This window comes from Sciurus carolinensis, chromosome 4 (genome assembly GCF_902686445.1).
Source record: "Sciurus carolinensis chromosome 4, mSciCar1.2, whole genome shotgun sequence".
Lineage (NCBI taxonomy): Eukaryota > Metazoa > Chordata > Mammalia > Rodentia > Sciuridae > Sciurus > Sciurus carolinensis.
The window spans coordinates 69,713,268-69,727,188 of NC_062216.1; the positions used below are offsets into that span (position 1 = coordinate 69,713,268).

General features: G+C 36.0%; 1 protein-coding gene across 4 annotated transcripts in view; it reads right to left on the minus strand.

Annotated features, from left to right (window-relative positions):
• Positions 1–12,543, minus strand: part of Parp11 (poly(ADP-ribose) polymerase family member 11) — a 66,030-nt gene extending 53,487 nt beyond the window's left edge. For all 4 annotated transcript variants that reach the window (XR_007108352.1, XM_047550078.1, XM_047550080.1 and 1 more), the window contains exon 1: positions 12,356–12,543. Coding sequence is in view for 1 of the 4 variants with exons in the window: in XM_047550078.1 (XP_047406034.1) it covers positions 12,356–12,373 (18 nt within the window). In the remaining 3 variants the exon portion in view is untranslated. The remainder of the gene's footprint in view (positions 1–12,355) is intronic.
• Between the last annotated feature and the right edge of the window lie 1,378 nt (positions 12,544–13,921).

The window sequence follows — 13,921 nt, forward strand, 5'->3', positions numbered from 1 at the left end:
TACAGGTATGTGCCACCACACCCAACTAATAATATTCAAACCATAAATGGGTCACATCTCTTGAGTTAGGTGTTCCTTAAATTTTTCAGTAATGTTGTTTCCAATGTACAAATATTGCACGTCTTTAATGCAAGATTCATGCCTAAGTATTTCATATTTTATACTATTATAAATGGAATTACATTTTAAAAGTCAACTTCTGATTGCTTCTTTACTAGTATGTAGTGCTACATTGATTTTTGTGTATTGATTATCCAACAACCTTACTAAACTCATTTATTAACTCTAGGAACTTTTTAAAGATTTCATCAGATTTTCTATACATATAATCTGAATAACGACAATTTTTATTCTTTCTTCTAGCATTTAAATGGCTATTATTTCTTTTTCTTTCTTTTCTGCAATGGTTAGAATCTCCAATACAATGATGAATAAAGAACAGGAATCATCACCTTATTCCTGATTTTAGAAATTTTTTAGTCTTTCATTACTAAGTTGATATTATATGTAGGTGTTTCGCAGATGCACCCTGTGCCTAACATCCCTAAGACAACCCCCAGGGTCAATGATTTGCTAGAAGAACTCACAGGACTCAGAAATTTTCTACTCACAGCTGTAGTTTATTACAGTAAAAAGGTACAGAGTAAATTTAACAAAGAATTTTTTTTTTTTAATGAGGTAACGTCCAGAGGAAATTGTGTGCAAACTTCATAGTTCCTTTTCTATGGAGTCAGAGGATTCACTTAATTTTCCCAGAAAGCATGTGTGATGACACAACCAAAGTGTTGCCAACCAAGGAAGCTCACCTGAGCCTAGGTGTCCAAGATTTTTACCAAGAATCAGACACATGTGCACATGGCACCTACGTGATTCGTCTGTTACTGAAGCTCTAGATTTACAGAGAAAAAGCAAATGTCCACCATAATCAGAAACTAAACTATCTGGACAAACTGGAATAACAAGGTTCAAGACCTCGGGAATGCAAATACACTTTTATCAGACAAAACATTTTAAGAGCTTAGTTCCCTGGAGTTGGGGAAAGGACAATGATGGAAACGAGATTTTCTCAAGAATGTGCAGTTTGGGCAATTCTGGTCTGCTGGAGTTAAGCCCCTCTGCACATCCCTCATCAGGTTGAGCAAATTCCCTTCTATTCCTAGGTTACTGGGAATTTTAATCAAGGATGGACATTGGGCCAAGTGCTGATGGCACACATCTGTTATCCCAGCTACTGGGAAGACTGAGGCAGAAGGATAGCAAGTTCAAAGGCAGTATGGGCAACAAGTGAAACTCTGTCTCAAAACAAAAAGTAAAAAAGGTCTGGGGATATAGCTTAGCGGTAAAGTATGCCTGGGTTCAATCCTAGTACCAAAGTAAATAAATAAACAGATTTTGTCAAATATTTTTTCTGCATGTATTGAAACAATCATATAGTTTTTTCATTTTATTTTATATGGTGAATTACACGATTGTTGTTCAAATATTAAAACAACCTTGTATTCTTGAAATAAACATCTGAGTCATGATGTACTAATCCTTCTATATACTGTTAGATTCAATTGCTAAATTTCTGCTTAAAATTTTTGCATTTGTCTTCATCTGCAGTTTTCTTTGACTGGTTTGACATATTGTAACCCATTTCAAAATATTATCTATGCTTTAATTTTCCATAACTTTGTATAGAGTCAGTATAACTTCTTCCTTAAAAATTTGGTAGAATTAATCAGTCAAACTTCCTGGACCTGGAGTTTTTTGGTTTTTTTTTTGTTTTGTTTTGTTTTGTTTTTTTAAAGTAGGTTTTTCCTACAAATCTAAATTCTTTAAAAAAAGAAAACTTCTTGAATGAGCTTTGTTAGTTCATGTCTTTCTAGGACTGTGTCCACTTCATCCAAGTTGTCATACTGATTGACAGAAAGTTGTATATAATGTATTCTTATTATTCTTTTAATGTCTTTAGAGTATGTGTAATGTGACCTCTCTTATTCTCAATATGGTAATTTGTATCTTCTTTTCCTCCTGATATGTCTGGCTTAGAAGTTCATCAACAATACTGATGCTCACAAATAACCAGCTTTTTTTTTTTTTTTTTTTTTTTTTTTTAGGTACTGGGGATCGAACTCAGGGCCTTGTGCTTGCAAGGCAAGCACTCTACCAGCTGAGCTATCTCCCCAGCCCAATAACCAGCTTTTGATCTCACTGATTTTCACTACTGTTTTCAGTTTCAAGGATTTCTACTCTAACTTTTAGTTCCAGGGTCTTGAGTTGTTCTTTTATTCATTCCTTCAACAGGAAGCTGTGGTCATTTGATTTGTGGTGTTTCTTTTTTTAGTTATAAATTTCCCTCTCAATACTGTTTTCTCAGCATTTTGCAAACTTGATAGGCTGTACTTTCATATTTCCCCTTTTGATTTCTTTGGTCCATGGTTTAAAACTGTGTTATTTGCAAAATACTTGAAAATTTCACAGGTATTTTTCAGTTATTGATCCTAACTTAACTCAATTTTGGTCCAAAGCACATCTTATATGATGTGATTCTTTTACATCTGAGACATGGTTTATGGCCCTGAATATGATCTATCTTGTTAAATGTTCTCTTGTAGTTGCACATTCAATTTTGCTGGACAGAATGTTCTACAAATGTCAATCAGGTCAAGTTACTTGATAGTGTTGTTCAAGTTTTCTCTAGCATTTCTTATTTTCTTTCTATTACTCCATCAATCAGTGAGAAAGAACTATTGAAATCTATCATAATTGGTGATTCTTCTCTATTGATATTCTATTAGTTCTGTCTCACATAATTTGAAGTTCTATTACTAGATATATAAATGTTTAGAATTTTTATTGATTAACTGACCTGCTTATGATGAGGAAATGACATCTTCTGTCATTATCTAATGATATTATCTCTGAAATCTAATATCACTGAAGCTTTTTCTTGACTAGTGTTAGCATTGTATATCTTTATTTACTTCTAGCCTATATGTATAGTTACACTCAAAATGTGCTTCTTATAGACAATGTATATTTAGGTCTTATTTTTAATCCAGTTTGTCTTTTGATTGGGGTGTTCAGAGCATTTACATATTATTGATATGGTTAGGTTTAAGTTTACATCTTGCTATTTGCTGGTTTGGGTACCACCTGCTCTTTGTTCCCTGTTTGATCTTTTGCTTTCTTCTTTCAGACTGAGTACTTTCAGGATTCAACTTTATCTTCTTTGGTGGTTTAGTAACTCTAACTCTTGTTTGTCCATACATACTACATTTAATTTCTTTACTTTCTATGCACTCTCACATCTACTCCAATTTAACTTTTCTAACTTCTGGCCCAACCTCTTTCAACCCCAACATCACTTAAAATTAAAACAAGCAAATTAACAAAACAAAAACCAAACAAACAAAAAAAGTTTACTTGCTAGGGTTTGTGAAAAGCTTCATGAAATTATATCCTAAGTAAAAATATCACTCCTCATGTTAATCTCTCAGTGACATTTTACAATTTTAACCTCTGTCCTAAATTACTCTTCTCTTGGTTTCCATGACAGCATACTCTCCAGATTATTTTATATCTTTGTTCACAAATTCTCAACTCCTTTGTACCTTGACTTCTATTTAGCCTGTAATATTTAGAGCTCCTGAGGACTAGCCCCTCTTTTTTTCTTTCTCTGCATTCTTAAAACACAGTCCTCAGGAAGGAAAATACTGGAAGGAAGGAGGGGAAGGGACATGGTGGGAGTGGGGGGAGGACAAGGGACTGAAATGAAATAAATTGCATACATGTGTGATTTTGTCAAAACACTATTATGCACAACTATACTGTGCTAATTTAAAAAGCAGTCCTCAGGGATTATAAAAAAGTTCAAGGGCATCTTCTGATACAAAAGTAATGGAAGTAAATTGTTCACATATACTTCACAGAGTTTAAATGCAAAATTAATGAAGATTTTAATGAAAATCTGTTTTCTTTAAAGATATCACTCACTATAAAATTTCATTATGTTTGGTCTTGTTGGTCAGTTCATGTCACCTAGTAGTCACTAAATATGGTGGAATAAAACCAAGTAAACTTTCATATCATTTTCACACAAAGCACAAAATCCACTTGTTTTGTTAACAAGGACAGAAAAAAGATAAAGGGGGTCTTTCTCAGACAAAACAGGTAAGATCTTGATATTTCTGAGGAGCTTGTAAATTCAAATTTAATGCCAAGGGGGGGGATACTGGCAAAAATTTCTTTATTAAATGATTCTGTTGGATGTCATATATTGTCAATGACACAGGATATGGAAAAGCAATTACTATTCACATGAGTTTTTCAGCATATGTACTGTTTGACAAATGACCAAACTATTTGTGGAGAAAATACGACATATATATGTACAGTATGTATTGAGTTAAAAGTTCTGTACAACGTTTTTTCTGCTTATCAGTGAAAATCCATAGTATAAGGGATGATAGTTTTAATTTAGATAATAACATTTTTATGAGCTGTGGCACAGGTTGGTAAGGTCTAACACATTCAAAACTAACAGAGCATGAGCTATATAGACAGCAAGGAAAGGTGCTGCTATTACTAAAAGAACCTTTAAACATATGAAACAGGAGACAAAAATATGCCCCCTGATTATAAATGAGTGTTGAAAGAAATAATGGAAATTGAATATCATCAAATCTTGACAACTGTGTGTGCTCTCAGAAGTGGAAAGAAATGGCAGTGTTTGCAAGATCACTCTTCTTCCCACTTAAATTTGCTAGCTGTCAAAAAAAAGTGCTGACATGAGTTTCTGAAATGAGGGACATGATAAACACATTTCTTCATAATGCTGGTAATAACAACAAAGTCATTCTATGATTTTTAGAGACTTGCTTATGTGGAGGAAGAGTGGAGATAGATTTAGAATTGTAAATAACCCAAAACTTACCCCAATTTTTAATGCTGAGGATAAGAGATAAGATTTTCAAAGTCACCAAACTATGGTACAAATGGTTCTACTGCTCTAATGTGATTCCTTTGCCCAAACTAATGGTTTTCTTCACTCATTGGGGAGGGAGACCAATAACATTATTGTGGATATATAAAGAATACATCCAAGTGTTGCAACATGAGGAAAGAATTTTCAGAAAAGGAAGTAGTCAAAAATGACTTAAGAATCCATTTTCTCCTATTTTCCAAATACTCTGGCTGTTTAAAACATTCATACCTATAGTTTAACATTGTAAGTCTGTCAATTTGGCAACTGACAGAGTACTAGAAATCATCTTCAGGGAGAAATCCTTCAATCTCTCAGGCTCTGTTTGATCTTGATAGTTCAAAACATCTCAAAGCCAGGAAACACAAAGTAAATATAAATTAAAATTATAAGTCATAATTTATAATTATAAATGTTGACAACCTATAATTGTGGCATGGGATTTCCTAATTTAGTAGAAACAGGATTAAAAAATCAAAATGTCCGAGTCTAACCTACATCTCAATATAATCAAGTTAGACATAGGTACTTCATAAAAGGCAACAAAAAGACCATTTTTTAAATTTTTATTAGTTGTTGATGAACCTTTATTTATTTGTATGTGGTGCTGAGAATCGAACCCAGAGCCTCATACATGCTAGGCAAGCACTCTACCACTGAGCTACAACCCCAGCCCGACCATTTTTGTTGATAATAAAAAAGTTAGTTTTTTAAATACTGCTTTATTATTTAGAATCTGTAGTCTGCATGGGTGCTGAACATTTGAAAAATACCTTCTTAGGGATCTCATCTACTCTGATGATTTTAAAGGCATCTATAGATGCTGAAGTCTAAATTTCAACAGTCTAGTCTTCTCCATTTAACTACCTATCCAATCACCTTCCTCACTTTATTACTTGATGTTTCATAGGTGCACAGATAACTTAGCTTTTCATTGCTGCAACAAAATACCTCAACCTATAAAGAAAAAGCTTAACAGTTTTGGAGGTTCAAGGGCAAGGCATCTATATCAGTTCAGATCTGGTGAGGGCCTCTTCACCAATAGTGGATGGTAGATGGCAATAGTGGGAGCACTCACGAGCAAGGAATTATATCCCAAACTAGGAACAAAGAGGATGAAATGGGCCAGGCTCTCTCCTTTTATAACAACACTCTTGCAAGAACTCAAGAGGTTGCAAGAACTCCTTATACCCCAATGACCTAAGGACCTCTCATAGGTCCCATTTCTTAAATGATCTGACAGTGTCATCCTGGGGACCAAGCCTTTAACACATGTGCCTTTGGTGGACAAAATTAGATCATATCCAAACCATATGAGCACAATGAACCTAATGGATCCAAAACCAAACTCTTGATATCCTCAATCTATCTTCCCCTTTCCAGGCTCCCTCACTCAGTGAAAACACCTCCTACTTTCTGCTGCCTGTGCCAAAAACCTGGCATTCATCATCTAAAGTGCAGTTGAATTGATCTACTTATTTCCCTCTTCCACACTACCACCCACTTAGTTCAATCTTCTTCATCTCTACGTTGGAACTAAGCTATAGTCTCCTTACTGGTCTTTCCAGACCCTCTCACACTCCTCTAAAATAGTTTTCTATTGCTGCTGGAACAAATTACCACAAAATTAGTGGCTTAAAACAACACAAATTTTTAAACTTCTAGAATCTTGTTGGATCCCTTTCAAGGCAGTAATGTTATATCTCTTTGACCATTTTTACACAGTCACATCACTTCTTCTAGTTCTTTTACCCCCATTTTTTACTTTTAAGGACCTTTTGATTAGATCAGTCCCCTCCAACTCTCCAGACAATACAAAATAATCTCCCTACTTTATAGTAAACTGATTAGTTGTTCAATTCTCTTTTGCCAAGCATGGCCTGGTTTCCACTTCCTGGGCTTGTCTCCTGGTTCACTGTGCTCCAGTCACACAGGCTTCTCCTGGTTCTCTCACATCAGCCTCTTTTTGGCCTCAGGGTCTTTGTTCACTCTGCTTCTGCTGTCTAAACAATCTTCCCACCCACCATGCAACCATCATGAGGCTAACTTTTAATTGATCCTTCAAATCTCTGTAAGTTACTTTCACATGGTGTGGCCTTCTATGATTTTCCAATCTATGCTAGCTCTTTCTACATTGTCAGTGTACTTTTTCCTTCATACTTTTGCCACAGTTGGAGTTGAATTTACTTATGTAGTTATTGTGTAATGTCTGCCTGCCCGCATCAAAAAGGAAACCCATGAGGACTGAGGCCTAATCTGTTCTGTTTGCCACAATAAACTCCAGGACTTAGCACTAACTGGTTTGCTGTAAATAGATGATAAGTAAATAAATGAGTGCCAAAGATGTTATTATAACAGCAGGTATAACTCCTGGAAGGTTTACTGCATAAGCCAAAGACCTCAACTACTTCAGCATTTCAGGTCCAGTGGTTTACACTCAGCTGATCTTTCATACCCCACCCTGATCCCTTCAAAACTCTGTTACAAACCTGAGCCTTCAGCCTATATTCCAAATTCTGTTCTTGACTGAAATTATTAGATTCATTTCCTTGGCCTTGCACTGGACCTGCCATGCCAATCCTTGCCACTCTTGTTCATGTGCTGTACCACTAGAAAAACATGTTCCAAAAAACATGCAAACATTGGTGCCACATATATATAAGTCATGTATTTTTTGCAGCTGAAGAATTTTCTTTTAATCTCTGATGACCTCTGATTTTCCTCAGATCCTTTTGTACTCACCACATATCTTATATCGTATGTTAGACTAAAAAGAGTATGTATGCTAGAGCTGTAAAGTTCTAGATTTAAAACTTGGCTCTGTCTTATTCATAAAGTCCACCAAACTTTGAAGCTTGGTATCATCACTGAAAAATAATAATATTTAATAATTTCTCCAAAAATAGAAGTATTAGATGATTCAGGTTCAGACAAACCTTATTTAGCACTGCCCCAACCACCAAATATTTCACTCCTGTGTGGACATTCTTCTGCCATTAACATCTTAACTCTCTGGTGAAGGATTTCTATTCCCAGAAAATAATTTGTTTTGAGCCTCAGATGGATGTAGGGCAAACTTTAAGCTTAGCTAATCATGGTTAGAACAATTACAAAGAATCCCAAGAAAATAAAGATATGATTAAAGGAACCATTGATTGGTTCTACGTAATAAATTAGAGTCAGGACCATATCTTCATAGATACTATGTTCCCTAAAGAACTGTTGTTTCAAGGAACACATCCTACCTCTTCTTACCTCAGCTTATTAATCTGTAAAACATACTGCCAGACTCTAGGAGAGATACTCCATGTCAGTTACCACTGCTCATACCCTTTCATCTTCATTCTATAATGATTCTCACTCTAGGAATTTAATTTCTCCACTTCATTCCTTTATCCAAACTGTACTAGCAATTCTGTTTTACTTTCATAGGCCTTGGTCATTTTGCATCCTTTGACCTTCCCATAAGACCATTTCTATAACTTGAAGAGTTATCAAATGTAACTCACTTCAATGAACATTCCTGGTCCCCAGATATGATTTGATCCACATTTATATTTCCCCTTCCTAGAGTCTAGAATAGTGTTTCTTTCCCATGTGTTAAACACTTAAATTATTTGCTAAGTGAAATGAATAAAGAAGGAATTAATGACTGAGTCAGTTTGGTTTATCCATGCCAAGTTTGTACTATCAAAGTGACATGCTAAGTTTGTACTATCAGAGTGACATCCAATAGAGTTGTCCACCATCTAGATCAGGAGAAAAATTAGGACTAAAGATGTACACCCAACAAGAATATTTACTATAGTAATATTTTCAAGCCTTGTAGAGGACCAAAAGAGGATATGTTGAGGAAAAAAAAAAGACAAAAGCTAGAATATTTCAGGGGCAGAGAGCATGCAGCTAAGTCCGGATTATAATTCAAAGACAAATCATAGAAAGAAGAAACCCAAAGGAATACAATACCAAGAATAACAAAAGGAAAAGTTTAAGAAAAACATTAATGGCATCAAGTTGCTAAAAGATAAAAGTAAGCCGCTGTTTTACATGGCTATTCAAAGTTCTTGGTGACCTTTTGGCAAGTAAAGTGTTAGGGGAAGAAGTTAGGCTGAAGAACCTGAGGTATGGGTAAGAATGACAAAAGCATAAGATTATTTTTTCAAGCAGTTTAACAGAAAAAAAGAGATCGAATCATATCTCCAAGGTAGGTGAGAAGCAGCTATGAATATAAAATAACAGGGTAAAAGTTGGCTCGGCAGATACAACATGGTGCTATAAATGAATGTTATCCTTGCCACTAGCAAGGGTCAGAATGCAGTGGAAAGAAGACTTGGGTATTAATACACTGTTTACTTGCAGCATGATTTTGGGAAAATCATTTTCTTCCCCCTTAATTTATCCAATTATTCTAATAATGAGTTAATAAATAGGAAAGAATTTTTTAAGAGTTTAGTACTTTCTATGGAATAAGATACTATTTTTCAAATTGACAGTTTGTACTCATGAACAAATGTTTGTAATTGTATGGTTCTCCTCATCAGTGTGATAACAAAAGCTCCAACTCCCTTCTGTTCATTTTAATTCCAGGGAACTACTTATTCCAATCCCAGCAAAGAGAGAGAAGATAAGAATGAAAAGAGAAAGAGAGAAACAGGATAAAATCGGGTATATAGAGTCAAAGCAGAGAGGGCAACCCCTCCAACTTCTTTCCACAGATTACACCACTTTCCTAAACTGGGAGATATTAGTCATGGGCTCCCTCCCCTAGGTGGATAGAGAAATCTCAAGAGCACACATGAGAACTGCCTCCTGCTTCTGTCAATCTGACCTACCTTGGGCAGAATGTTATGCTTACCTCAAAGTTCCCAGTCAGTGAAAGGTATTATCACAGACCTTATATCTGTCTTCAAAAATAAAATCATGAACTCAAATAAAATTTATTATTTAAAATATATTCCTTGGTCTATCGTTCCTTGGTTATCTTGCTTAGGGTTCCACAATCCCAAAGGAAATGTTGCAAGGTCAGTGGTGATTTTCCATGCTCAAACCATTTCCTGGAAACTTTTCACAGGGAAAGGGAGGCTGATTCTGAGTAGGAACATGGCCATGTAATATTTTCTCAGAATATTTGTGAGTGGAGTGCAGTATCATACAGTACGTATATTTGCAATAGGAGCAATAGGAGGTATATCTGCAGGGCCACAGTGGTAAGTTCATGGATGCTACCAAAATATAAAGGAAGAAGCTATGCAAAATTCTTCAATTAAAGTAGTTAACAAAGCCTTCCTTCACAAAATAGCATTTATCTCATTCAAAGGAAGGAAATGATAAACAGTGACTTATATTGGTTTGTGATGCAAAAGTCATCTGCATTTATCCATTGTGGCTTTTGTTTTAGTGGTGTTTTTGAAATCTTCCCAATTGTGTATGGCTTAGGGTACCATTAATTTTATTCCATGAGCACATTTGGACAACCTAGATGCCCCTTCTATTAAAAGAAGCTAATAAATTGCTAGAGGAAGTCCAAAGTAGAATATTTATCTTTTAAAAACTAAGCTAAAAAAAGTAAAAAAGTAAACTTTATTTGTTCACAGCATTCCTGTGCTCACAGGAAGAAAAACATTACCAGTAAGTAACAAAACACAGTAGCATTAAGCCATATTGAAGGGTACTATAAAGTTCAAAAGAAGAATGTGGAAGGTTCACTACTATTATGCAAAAGTCACCTTTTTCTGCTCAAAAAAAAAGTAATTTTCAGAGAAAACTGAATATTTCTTACAAAGAAATTGGATAATCATTTCACAAACCAAACAAGAAACAGTCACAAATGCCTTTATAATTCTCACAGACATACAAATGATCTGTAAATTTTGATGGGTGTAAGATACAGGAAGAAAATGAATAGAAAGAGCAAAGAACTCTAGTACAGTACTGATCCAATCACCTTCATTTATTAAGTGCCAGGGTCTATTCTCTAGATGAAGGTACTATAGCAAACAACGAAAATTCATGTTCCTCTGGAGCTTACAATATAGTGAAGAATTTAAAACCTGTAACCTTGAGCAAGACTTCTACAAGGGTGACTAAAGAAGTTGTTATGACTGCTAATAAAAACTGAACATGTCTATAATATACACACATAGATTTATAGAAGTATGCATATAAAATGAAGATTGTTGACAGTGAAACTGAATATGTAAGTATATATGAGCACATTCTCATAATTCCAAATTATTTTTGCTAACTCAAATACAAGCAATTATTTCCTTAATATGACCTGATTACAGTATTATATATATGAATCAAAAAAAAAAAAAGCTTCAGTGATGACTACTTGTATATGATGGACTGGGATAGAACTACAACAGGCAACTATCAAATCCACATCAACACACTAGTATCTACTGGACGAAAACATAAAGAAATGTATTGATAAGCTAATTATCTGGAAATACATTACAGAAAAAAACAAGGGAGGAGTACTGTTTATGGTAAATGAATTCAAGTATGGATATTGAGGGGTTTTAAAGTGAATTTTGGCAGTTATCTCAGCATATGGGGTAGTTTCACATATTGAGTCCAGAAACATGTTGAAATGTGATTGTTATTTCCAAATCAACTCCTAAGTTGTAAAGTGTATATTTGCCATATTACTAGGTGGTTTCAACCCTAACAAGAGAAAAACGGAATACTCTTGGCAAACAGATCCCAATGCTGGAGGCTGCACCTTTAAAATAAATGGATAAAAGCAAAGTAGACAAAACACATGCAGGAATAATGCAAATGCCAGAGTCAAACAAGGAAGGAGACAGACTTGCAGTTGAAATGTTCTAGATCATCAGTCTAACTATTGAAAGAAAACATCTAAAAACTTCACCATCTAGAAGCTTAGAAAAAACAGTTGATCCCCCGAGTGTTAAGTGGTTGTCTGCCAAAAAGGGAAAAGGGGTACTGATTATTCTCCTTGGGTCTATTCAAAACACAGGGGTCGAATTCCCTCGCTTTCTTTGGGTGGGGCTGGAAGGTACTCCTGAGGAAAAAGAAGAACTACTAACAGGTTCCAATTAGAAAGCAAAACACAAAGTTTCAAAAAGTAAAGACTCGTGAATGAAGGAAGGAAGGTGGAAAAACCACCGAAGTAAAATAAATAACTGGAAAAAAGAAAGCAAAAAAAGCGTTGAAGAACCCACAAAGCTATCTTTACCACTAAAAAAGGCAGGGACTGAAGATGGCAAAAGCCCCTCCACAAGGGCTCGGACCTTGGCGCTTTCGGAACTCAAAACACCCAGCCTGACAGGGATGAGGGGGGCAGTTCCGGGAACCCCCTCCGCCCCTCTCCCATCAACCCCGCCCACTGGGTCCGCCCCATCCCGCCCGGCTACTCACTGGATTCGCTTCCCACATAACGGTGGCGAAATCGAGCGGAGAGAGCCTGGGGAAGGAGCTCGCCGCGGGGCCGGGGTGTTGTGATTTTTCCGAGGGTCCCCGGGAGCGCAGGGACCGAGAGGCACAGTTTACGCAGGCCTGCCTTCTCCCCCTCCCTGTCACAAGCTAGCGTCTTCAGACCACCGAACATCCCGACTTCCGCCCGAAACCGGCCAATCAGCGATGTCCCCGCCCCACTCCCGGAAGCTAGCCCTGCCCCCGCCGCTCTTTTCCGGGTTTCCTCGGGCGGGTCTTCGTGGGCGGGGCTTGGGAATACCTGGGCTGTGAAGATTAGAAGGTATTTAAATCAATCACCGCCCTCCAACGCTAGGCCTCCACCGCTACATCTCCACCGAACTGTGGCTATTTGTGTTTCTTTCCTGTAGAAACGATATTTATTGATCACTTTTTAGTGAGTGTAGTGGCCAGGAGTCACACAGGCCTGGGAATTAATCACAGCTTGACCAATGGCTGTTTGGAAGATAAGAATGTATTGAGATTCTTGAAAGTATTAGCACAATGTTTGCCGTATAGTAAAAGTTGAAGAAGTGGCAATTAATGGCCAGATATTATTAGGCTCTCAAATGACACTGATCAATGTACAGTTACTGCCTCATGGATTTGGAATCCAGAGAAGCAGCAAAAAGGTACAATATGACTCACAGGTAGTATGGCAAATTCAGGGTTCTATGAGAATATTCTTACCTAAGGTAGAATGTCTCAGAGCTCCTGCAAGAAGTTGAAGTTATGACCACAAGTATGTGTTCCTGCTTAAGTTACCTGGGTAAAGAGAGCTAAAAGAAAGGCAAAGAATTAGGATCTACCCATAGAAAATGAAAAGAAACAACTTGATATATCCTCCTGGAAATTTTTATACTTTTAACTTATTTCTAAAAGTAATCAAAGAATACCTATTGATTTAGGCATTTTTATTGTTTATTCTATTAAATATTTGCTTATTCCTATGCCATGCCACACTGTTATAGCTTTGTAATATATTTTCTCTTTCCTAAAGAATTCCTTTCCTGACTTTTTCAGATTTTTCAAAATCATGAGTCTTCCCATTCAGGAACACATTCCTTCACATATTTAGGTGTTTTTGTTTGTATGTTTGTTTGTTTCAGTACTTAGAAATGAACCTACAGCACATGCATCCAAGCACGTGCTCTACCTCTGGGCTACACCTCAGCCCCAAGTTCTTTTATATCATTAAATGTATTTTTTAAAATATTTTCCCAGGTAAGTTTGCACAACTATTGTGAAGTTTGTTTCTAAATATTTTAGTTTTGTGAATGAGATATTTTTCACTGCTGTAATTTAGGAAGACCATTGGATTTTGTGTACTTAGCATTTTCTACTGTGAAAATATCTTATTAATTTCAATAACTTATCAGCTTTTCTCTTAAATTTATATAGGTAATTATATTACCTGCAATTAATGTAGTTTTCTCTCTTCCTATTGCATTCTCCAGAACACCAGAAAAATTTTGAATAATATAGAACTAGATAATTGGCACTCGGTTTTAA